Source organism: Hevea brasiliensis, chromosome 17 (genome assembly GCF_030052815.1).
Source record: "Hevea brasiliensis isolate MT/VB/25A 57/8 chromosome 17, ASM3005281v1, whole genome shotgun sequence".
Lineage (NCBI taxonomy): Eukaryota > Viridiplantae > Streptophyta > Magnoliopsida > Malpighiales > Euphorbiaceae > Hevea > Hevea brasiliensis.
Window position 1 is genome coordinate 41,892,523 of NC_079509.1, and position 10,868 is coordinate 41,903,390.

At 25.2% G+C, this 10,868-nt stretch overlaps 1 protein-coding gene across 3 annotated transcripts; it reads right to left on the reverse strand.

Moving 5' to 3' along the window:
• Positions 1-6,634: 6,634 nt before the first annotated feature.
• On the reverse strand, positions 6,635-9,868 carry LOC110658880 (G-type lectin S-receptor-like serine/threonine-protein kinase At1g67520). Of its 3 annotated transcripts, XM_058139673.1 has the most exons (8): positions 9,539-9,678; positions 8,702-9,459; positions 8,374-8,517; positions 8,022-8,206; positions 7,717-7,927; positions 7,388-7,625; positions 7,147-7,297; positions 6,635-7,050 (listed from the first exon to the last, which is right to left on the reverse strand). In XM_058139673.1, the coding sequence occupies exons 2-8, from the start codon at positions 9,348-9,350 to the stop codon at positions 6,760-6,762; spliced, it is 1,869 nt and encodes a 622-aa protein (XP_057995656.1). In that variant the 5' UTR covers positions 9,351-9,459; positions 9,539-9,678; the 3' UTR covers positions 6,635-6,759. The 3 variants fall into 3 exon arrangements, with proteins under 3 accessions (XP_057995656.1, XP_021672336.2, XP_057995655.1); XM_021816644.2 differs by having other exon boundaries at positions 8,022-8,191; positions 8,702-9,868; XM_058139672.1 differs by having other exon boundaries at positions 8,702-9,867.
• Between the last annotated feature and the right edge of the window lie 1,000 nt (positions 9,869-10,868).

The window sequence follows — 10,868 nt, forward strand, 5'->3', positions numbered from 1 at the left end:
ATTTTCTTTAATGTATTTTTTTCCTTAAATCATTAAATTATATTTAAAATGTCACTCCAAAATCACTCTACTTGACTTTATAAAAGTGTTTGCTATTTTTAATACTTACACTTTTAAAATTAATACATATTGTAACCTACATAATTAATTAATAAAATAATAACCTTTATTATCATAATATTAACTGTCATCAAATTAGCATAATCGTTATTATCATTTAAAATAAAAATAATTTAGCTTACTATTATAATTATAACTAAAATCTACAAGATATGTGACACTTTTATATATATTTTTAATCTTTTTTATTTAATTATTTTTATGAGTGATTATATATTTGAATTATATATGTTAATTAATTTTTTTTTCATAGAAAAAAATTATAAAAAGTGATAAAAAAAAATGGAAAATATAAATTGAATATATAAAGATTAAAAATAAAGTATTAAGACTCTATTTATTTTATAAAAAATAATTTATATACAAAAAAATATTTTATAAAAAATATTTTTTATAAAAATATTTTTTATAAAAATATTTTTTATTATTTAATTATAATATTAAATTAATAATATATACTTATTTCATATAAATATTTTTATATTTTAATAAAATTATTAAAATATAAAAAATAAAAAATATCTTTCTTTGAAGTCCTTAAAAATAACTTAATTTTATCTTTAAATATACAAATATTTTTTATTAATTTATTTTTTTAAATACTCAAAATGTTAAAATTGATAAAATAAAACGAAGCCTAAAACTATAAATTTAGTAACCAAATCAAATTATATAAAAAAATGTTAAAAATAAATTTAATAAAAGAAAATAATAAAATTTAAATTAAATATATATATATAATAATTTTTATACTTCTATACTTTATTTTTAATTAATAAAATAATAAAATATCTGCCCTTTCCCCAAAAAAGAACTAAAACATAATTAAAAGAAGTCCAGTCAAGCGGTCGCGTGGAATTATTCAGACGTAATGCTTACGATTCAGACTGAATTGCAAATAACGCCACACATTGTCATTTCCAAACAAATGTCATCTAAGTCACTATCAGAATTTAGAAAGAGATTGTGCAGACCACAAACTAGACTGGACTATTCAGTCTCCGTACCAATTTCTCAAGTTGGCTCATTAACTTAATTTTATATTCAACGGTTTTTTTTAATTAGTGCAATAGTCATGGGCGGAGTCAGGTGAGGGCCAGAGGACGCATTGCCCCTTTAAATTTTAAAAACTTTTGAGAATTTAAAGGTAATTTTTAAAAATTAATTTTTTTATTTTTATATTAAATTTTAATAAATATTAAAATTTGAGAGTTTTAAAAATTTTAAGTGAGTTTAATAGTAATTTTTTATAAAAAAATTTTAAAATTTTTTAAAAAAAATGATATAATAAAATATAAATTATTAAATTAAAAAAAATTTAAAATATTATTATCAATTGATCTTATACTTTTTATTAATTTTATTTTATTATTTTTTTAACTAATAAATCTATAATTATTAATTTTATTTTTTAAAATTTAAATTATTATATAATATCATTAAAAAAAATTTAACATAATTTTTTCATATTTTTTCATCAATTTAAAATATTAGTAACTTTTTTCTTATAATCTCATTACTATTTAAAAATTTTTTTCTTACTAAAATATCTTAATACTCAAGTTAGAAAAAAAAAATCTTTCATAATATTAAAAGTTAAATTATATTATTTATTTTATTTTATATATGATTTTAATAGGATTTACTTTTTATAATTTTACAAAAAATAAATTTAAAATAAATGAGATAAATTTTTTAATATTAGAAAATTAATATATTTTAATTTTAATAATTCGTAATATTAATTATTTATTAAATTTTTAAACTTATAACAATTCCATTTAATTTTTAACAAATCAATTTAAAAAAAATTAAAGCGTTTATTTTTATTATTATATCTATTAAATATTTTTATTTTATAATTATAAAATTATTATTATTATTAATTAATAAATTTCTTTAATTAATATTTAAATAAATAATTTATTAATAAATTATATATTTTAATTAGATCTTTTAAGTCAAAATATTGATTCCGTCGTTGACAATAGTATTAATTTTACATCCACAATATAAAATATTATATTTTTAAGTGATACCACATTATTTTTAATATAATATTATAATTTTTATGTAGTGTTAATATTTTATGTTGTTGATGTAAAATTAATAATAAATAATTATATTTAATAAACGTTAACGGATACACTGTTACACTCGTTAGAAAAACCGGATATTTAAAACAGACTGGAATCCTTCTTCTATACAATCAATGGACCTATAAGACCGTTGCTTTAAATGGGACAACAGAGGCAATAAAATTAGTAGCTAAAATATGGAAACGGCCACTGCAATTAAATAGTGTGATTACCGCAAGCATAGATAACAAGAGTAACGATAATTGGCTTCATTTCAAATAAATCATTTAATAAAAAAAAAATTCAACACAATTTTCATATAATTATATTTATTTTTATTTTTTTAAAATAATTTTTTTAAATGAAAAAAATTAAATTTTTTTATTTTAAACATAAGAATTGATTAAAAAATAACTAGACAATAACCAAAGATAAGATCCTAAGATATTATATCACAATCCTAGCATACTAACTCTTAATCCTAATAGGAAATAAGTTCAAAAATCTATATAAATCAGTCATTTTGTCCACATATTGTGCGACTTATTTTTTTTTTATTTTAATAAATAATTTAATATTTATTTTTATAAAATTTTATATTTTAAAATCATACTATAAAATTTTATTCTTAGTTAATTATATTAAATATAATTAAAATTTGTTTATTAAAATTTTAAATAATTATATTCCTATTTAAATTAAATTAAATTTTTATTTTTAAAATGATTACCAATTATTTTGCTCTAAATATTCTTTCACAAAAATGTAATAATATATTATTTTTACAGTATAATTATGTTTTAAAAAAACCATATATTATTAGAAATAGTTTGTTTATAATAATTATAATAATAAATATGCTAAAAATAAAATCTTAAATATTACTGTAATTTTCAAGAAATAATAATAATAATAATAATAATAATAATAATAATAATTTCTTAATTTACGATTTACATTTTATTCTTCTCTCTTTTTTTTAGTATTAAGTTTATTCTTCTAATTTTAGTCATTTGACTTTCAAACTCTATAACTTTTATAAGAATGTCTATTTTTTGAAGCATAATCTATAATTATGAACACAACAAAAAAAAAAATTTAATTTGAAAAATAAAACATAATATATAATTAAAAAATAATTATTCAAGTTTAAAAATATAAAACAATTAAATTATTGCTATAAGTAAGTAAAAAAGTGAGATTTTAATGAGTCATATACTCAATATTCAAGAGAAATGGGAAATGAATTTATTTATTAGTATTAATAAATAAATTATTTAATAGTAACCGATATAAATTTAATTTTGAATTTTAAATTTTAAATTTTGATAAATGATTTGTAGTAGTATATTTTAAATTAGTTCATGTATACCAATAAAAAGATAAAAAAAAAAAGCAAAAATAAAATGTTACAACTTTGAAAGAAGTAAAATGGATAAAAAGAAAAAAAAGGAAAATAAAGATTTAAATTTTAAAATTAAAGATAATAAATTAAATTTTAAAGTAATCAATATTTATGCTAAATGGATATTATTTGACAAATTATTAAGTTATGTCAATTACAAAATGTGGTACATAATTGTAAGTTTTTAAGTACATTAATAAATCAAATGGCTTAAGTCTTATGAGGCCATTTTTGTGTTTAATTTTAATAGATACATATACCGATTGATGACATTAGATGGGCATATTTAGAGGTGTTTGGTTCACCTGTCGAGTGTAGCTGATAGCTGATAGATACTCAAATAGGTGAACTAGAGTGTTTGGTAAATTTTAAAAAATAAAGTTGATAGTTGATGAGTAGCTGATATGGTACCCATCAGCTGCAGTTCATATTGCTCATTATATAATATATATCATTATTGGTCATTTCACATATCAACAACAAAAGCTAAACATAATTTTACCAAACACTTAATATAAATCAGCTATCATCAGCTACCAACTATCAGTTAACAGTAACAATTATCAGCTAACAATTATCAGCTGTATTTAACAGTTAAACTAAATAAATTCTTAATTTAGTTATAATTTTATTTATTTGTAGTCAAGTTTTCAAAACTAACTTAAATATAAAAATGGTGATTAATTAAGTCATTTAATATTTTCTCTTATCTTACGAGTTTATAGAAAAAAATCACCAACAACATCACTTCTACGTCACTTCTACTAGAGTGATATATTTTTCCAATTAGTACTATTTATTTTTTTCATGCACTTATTTACTTTTCCAAACATAATGGAACCTATAGCTAGCTCACTGTGGATATTTGTTACCGTAGAATCTAATTTTTCAGTGCTTTTTAAGTAAATCACTGAAAATAATATATTAATATTAAATAAATAAAGAAAATTTTGGATTATAATTTTTTTTCAATTAATATTTCGAGTTGAATAACATTAAATAACGAGTACTGAAAATTTATGCTATATTTGATCACTATTATGATATTAGCAAGACATAATGAAAATTCTGTTCTTTCATATTTATCTTCCTTTGCATGTCTATCCGTAACAATACCATTCCTTCAAAATCCATGATACCACTCAAAATTGGATAGCGCCAAATGCAACGCAGTTCCTAGGGCTCAAATAGATTCTGCAAGTGCGAGGCTAATGGTTTACAAGGACAAAATGAATAGTCTAGTATTACATCCTAGGAGTGGCAATTTTAACACAGCCGAATACTAAAATAAAGAGTTTGGGTTGAGTTTTTTCATATATGTATCGATCTATTTGTGATACATTAATAATTATGTCATGCCATAAGTTGATTCGTTAATATGATTTAACATGTTTATGACAAGTTTTAATATTTATGTCACTTGTCAACTCGTAACGTACTAATTCGTTTTGACCCGTCAATCCTGTTTAATCCACTAACCCACAAATTACACTATTAAAAAGTTACGAATTAATAAATATAAGTCTAATTATGTATTATATTAGAATTTCATTACAATAACTAATTTATTTTCTTTTTATTAAAATTAATTTAATTTGTGAATTTATATAATAAATTAAAAAAATATTGCTTTATAATTATTATTTTTAATTTTTTAGTTAAAATGTTGATTAGTTAAATATTATAAATATTATTTAATTGTTTTATGTTATTTTTATATTTTAATATATTTTTAAATTTATGCATGTTAATATGCATAAATTTCATGTAATATATTATTTTATAAAAATTAAAAATCTTGAATTGTGTTAAAACATATTAAATGATTTATGTTTGGTCACGTAAAATCATGTTAAATAAATTGAGTCATATCAAATTGTGTTGAATAGTTTAATTCGTGCCATATTATATTAAATGGGTTGTGTTATGTTGAATTAACCTAATTTAATATTAATTATATCGTGTAAGCCATAAAATATAATATAATGATTATTTTTGTGTTTCAATTTTTCACACAATTTATTAACTATATCATTTTTTTATTGATCATAATCGTATTCGTGTCCATTATTTCTACACGATTACGACCCACTAACTCGAATTGTCATTACATAAACTCCATGCCATTTTCATTTTCCAAAAATCAAAAGCCTGTAAATTAATAACACAAAATCATTATTCTAAGCCATATAATATAATAGAATGATTATTTTTGTGTTTCAATTTTTCACACAATTTATTAACTATATCATTTTCATATCGATCATAATTGTATTCGTGTCCGTTATTTCTACACGATTACGACCCACTAACCTGAATTGTCATTACATAACTCCATGCCATTTTGATTTTCCAAAAATCAAAAGCCTGTAAATTAATAACACAAAATCATTATTCTAAGTTCTAGTCATGACTTGATCAGCAAAATTAATTTTGAGCTAGTAAAAGTGACTTGCATATTCCAAAAGGTTTAGATTTTCGCTCGAGCCATAAAGCTTTTATTTTTCTGACCACTTATGATCAGCAGAAGCAGAAATTCGAAGCTGCAAACATCATACTTGATTGAATACATGCTACGTCACACATATTCTTGAGGTACATAGCCACTATATATTATTAGATGATATGGTCTATGCTCATCTTACTATAAATATATCTACCTAGAGGCAATTAGCTTACTATGTTCCAACAGGCTAGCCTATACTGGCTTCATTGTTCTCCTTCTGTAGAATTCTTGCCATGCCAAAATCAGAAATCTTTGACTTCGTCTTATTATCTAGCAAAATGTTACTGGCTTGTAATATCTCTGCGAATTATTGTGAAATTTGAGTTTTCTTAGAGGGATAGAAGCCCTTGAGCAATCCTTCGATGATGTGAACAGTTCTTCCTTTGTATATGGGAGCAAAGTCAAAGTATTTGAATAGCATGTCTATCTCTGATAATACTATTCCCTCAAAATAGATGATTTCATGATACTACTTTATTAATCAAAGGGGAAATAAGACACACCTAATTAAAATCGAGCAATAAATTTCGCTGGAAAATATATAATTGACCACAAAAAGGCAAAGTCATTGGGGTAACACTAGGGTAACAGATACATTGTTTATTGAACATAATTCTTGATCTAACAATTAATACCCATAAAAAGTAAAGTCATCGGGCTACCATCTGAGAAATAGATACATTATTTATGGAACAAACGCTTTTTTCTTTGTCTTCGGCGCTTTTGACAGAAAAAGCAGGTGTTTTAGGATAAGCAATGGCTACATTTTCATTTTTTAGCATGGAATAAACTTCCAAGATTGATGGCCTGTCTGTTGGACTTTCCTGTACACATAAAAGGGCTACTTGCAGGCATCTCAAGAGTTTGCAGGGTGAAAATGAATCGTCTAGTGTTTCATCCATAAACTCCATGCCATTTTCCATTTTCCACAAATCATAAGCCTGCAATTTAGTAACACGAAATCAGCCTTTTAAGTTCTATTCATGACTTGGTAAGCATGCAACATTAATCTCGAGCTAATAGAGTGCATAACTTACATATTCCAAAAGGTTAAGATTTTCGCCCCAACCATAAAAACAGTTATTCTTCTTGCCACTTATGATTTGCAGAAGCAGAACTCCAAAGCTGTAAACATCGTACTTCATCGAGTACACGCCATGTCTCACATATTCAGGAGGTACATAGCCACTGCATATCATATAAATATATTAGATGCTCTATGCTAATCTTAGCAGAGCAGTATTTATAAACATATTTCCCAATAGGCAATTAGCTTACTATGTTCCAACAATATGGCCTGTTTTGGTTTCCTTGCATTCCTTCTGCACAATTCTAGCCATGCCAAAATCAGAAATCTTTGGCTTCATCTTATTATCCAGCAAAATGTTGCTGGCTTTAATATCTCTGTGAATTATTGTAAAATTTGAGTATTCTTGGAGGTATAGAAGCCCTTGAGCAATACCTTCAGTGATGTGTATGCGTTGTTCCCAATTCAATGTCAATCTTCTATTGGGGTCTACATCACAACAGAATTATGAACATGTATAGTTCTGTCACTCAAGGAATGAATTGAACAAGTAAAACTGTAACATAATATATGCACATACCAAATAGGTAGAGATCAAGGCTTTTGTTAGGCATATACTCATAGATCAACATTTTCTCTCCCCTTTCAGTGCAAAATCCAAAAAGTCTCACTAGATTAATATGTTGCAACTTTGCAGTAAGTTTAACCTCATTTTTGAACTCCTTAAGCCCTTGATGTGAAGTTTTAGAAAGTCTCTTCACCGCTATTTCTTGTCCCCTTGCAAGCTTACCCTGGCAAGCAATATTAGAGCAAACAGATGCATAGTATTCTTAATATTTCCTTCTTAACAGTGAATATGTGTTAATTTTGTTGAATTAAGTTTACCTTGTACACAGGTCCATATCCACCTTCTCCAAGCCTATTTTCGCATGAAAAGTTTCTTGTAGCTGATTTGATTTCAGAAAAAGTAAATACTTGCAGATTAGGAGCATTCTGGTCTGAATCTTCATTCACTAGCGCTGTATTTAGTCCTTCTTCAAAGCTTTGTGCTTTGCCTGAATCCATTTTTCCTAACCATATACAAGATGGAGGAAAGGAAAACAAAATTTGTTAATATATATATATATATATATATATATATATATATATATATATATATATATATATATATATGTTTATTTAGATAGAGGGATATTCAAATATCAGTGTTAATATATGCTAGAGAAGTCTGCTTTACCTTTTGATTTGAGCACTCTTTTTCTTGCATAGTATGAAACAGAACCAAGTAGGAGCAGCAGGATTACAATTGCAAGTGGAATTGAAACAATAATCCATAATGATAATGGCTTCTTCTTTTCTTGATCTTTACCAACTTCACAAGCTGTCAACTTTTCCCACTAATTAGAAGGATGTTGAGAGATGAACACAAAAGAAAGGAAAGAAAATACCATATGAATTATCACCAATGAGCTAGATGAACCATATTTGAATTATATTCCAACCCAGAACCAAATAAACAAAATAAATAAAAACTGTGGATAGAAAACAAACAAGCAATTTCCCACCTGCCTGAGAAAGCTGCCAGTTATCATCATTACAGAGTTGAAAGGAAATGTAACCGAGTAGTTGCTTCGTCTTGGCATATGAAATTTTAGTCCTAATGGCCTCAACGTCATCAAAATTGATCCAGATTGACCCAATGGTGAAGTAATTCACTACATATGTAGCATTGTAGGTTGAAGTGGCTCCATACCCATAACTGGAGATGAATGATTTAATCGATTTATAGCCCATTGAACCATCAACTGTTGGATCCGGGCCAGAGGCTGGTTCACCAATATTAGGATAGTCATTTTTGTTCACAAGTTTCCACCCATAACCATGGTAAGGCAGACCCAAAACTAGCTTGCTTGCCAGAAATCCTCTTCTTAACCATTCTTCTATACCAGAATTAGTACTAACATGGCCTGAAGGATCATATAAAGCAGCATGGTTTCCTGTAACATTCTCCTTTAAGGGCACATGATAGTCGAATGCTATAATATTCGCCCAATCTATGTTTGTCTTAATGGATTCAACTGGAAAACTGTTGGCACCAATAATAGGCTTGTAATGAACAGACATTGTCAAGAGTAATCGTGGCTCACTAGAGTTTCTTGGCTCAGAATTTATAGCCGCGCGCCACTCATATAAGAGAACTCCAATATTCTTCATGTCAAAGCTTGTGTTAGGCCAGATCCAAGAAAGGTCCAGACCACCAAAGCCATAAAGCCTGGCTGTCTCTATTGAGGACCTGATAAAAGACCCTCTGTAAGAAGGCTGGCTGGCCATTAAAGAAAAGTTAGAATAGTTTCCATAAGCAAGCCCGATCGATAAAACTGTGATTATTGATGGGTTCTTACGTTTAATGGTAGTTGTGAAGGAAGAGACAGTTGATTCATCAGAGAAGCGAAAGGAAAGCTGAAAATTGGAACTGTTCATACCAGCAAAACCATAATAAAGGTGGGTAAAAAGAGCAGAATTTACGCTGGAAACTGGGAGGTTGGAACTTGAATCATAGTAGGCAGCTTGGATCCAAGCTTGTGCCTGCAGATTGAGAGTGATAAGGAAGATTAAGAGGATAAAGATTTTGGTTGCCATGAAAGAAGAAAGAAGATAGTTTATGCTTAGACTGGATTAGTATATGAAAACTGCGAATCCATTTTTTGTGCCATAATGATCTTTTTCCCCTTTAATTTATGGTCCTAAACTTGACAAGTTCTGTCTTTTGTCTTTTTTTTTCTTCCTTGATACTTTTGATCACAATTTCCGTACTTGAAGAAAGTTCAAGACAAATACGTTTGAAAATGAAATTGAACCCGTCTCTTAGACTCAAGGATGAATAAAACTGGTTTCTAATGGTTGCCTAATTTTTTAATAATAATTTTAACAATAATATTAAATAAGCCCTGATAAAGGATTTTATTGATGACTACTCTAATTTTTTTGTTAAATTTTTTATTTTTTTAATAAATTCTCAAAATCATATCCGTATAGAATATATATAAGTTTATTTCTTGTGGTATGTGTTTACTAAAAATGAATATGAGATTTTCTTCCTATTATTATGGTCATGCTCTTTCAAATTATGAATTTCTAATTTCTCTATTTTATTGAGATTTTATTTATTTATTGTAATATTTGATAGGCTATTTAATAATTTGAAATAAGATTTTGGGTATAACTATACGGCTTATTCTTCTAATAATATTTAGTGGTTTAAATTCTTTTATAAGCTATAAAAATAGCAACCTTCCAAAAAAATAATATTCTATTCTATTTAAATCATTTCTAAAAATATTTATATTTCTTTTCCTCTTATAAGAATGTCATGTTGCCCTTATAATATGACACTTAGTAATGAAATATTAATTTTCTAACTTAATAAAAGAAAATATTCTACTTTTTTTAGTTTTTTTCAATTAGTTAAATCTTCTGAATTAGAAATAGAGCTTGAGAGCTCTTCAAATTTTTACTCAAGTGTTTCGTTTTGTTAATTAAATTTTTAAATTTTTATTTATTTATTTTAATTTTTAAATTACTTAAGTGTTCACATATGAATTCAAATTAATTTTCATAATTTCATTTTGATTTTCTGTTACTGTCATTTTAATTTTTAATTATTAAATTTGTGTTAATCATTATTATTTTTATTGAATAATCAATTAAATATATTTTCGTTCACCAACATTA

Excerpts from the sequence above, each read along its gene's own strand:
- LOC110658880 (XM_058139672.1), bottom strand. The coding sequence starts at position 9,776 with ATGGCAACCAAAATCTTTATCCTCTTAATCTTCCTTATCACTCTCAAT. Across the intron at positions 8,518-8,701 it reads CTGGCAGCTTTCTCAGGCAG|CTTGTGAAGTTGGTAAAGAT; the intron begins GTGGGAAATTGC and ends AAAAGTTGACAG. Across the intron at positions 7,298-7,387 it reads GGCCATATTGTTGGAACATA|TGGCTATGTACCTCCTGAAT; the intron begins GTAAGCTAATTG and ends TATGATATGCAG.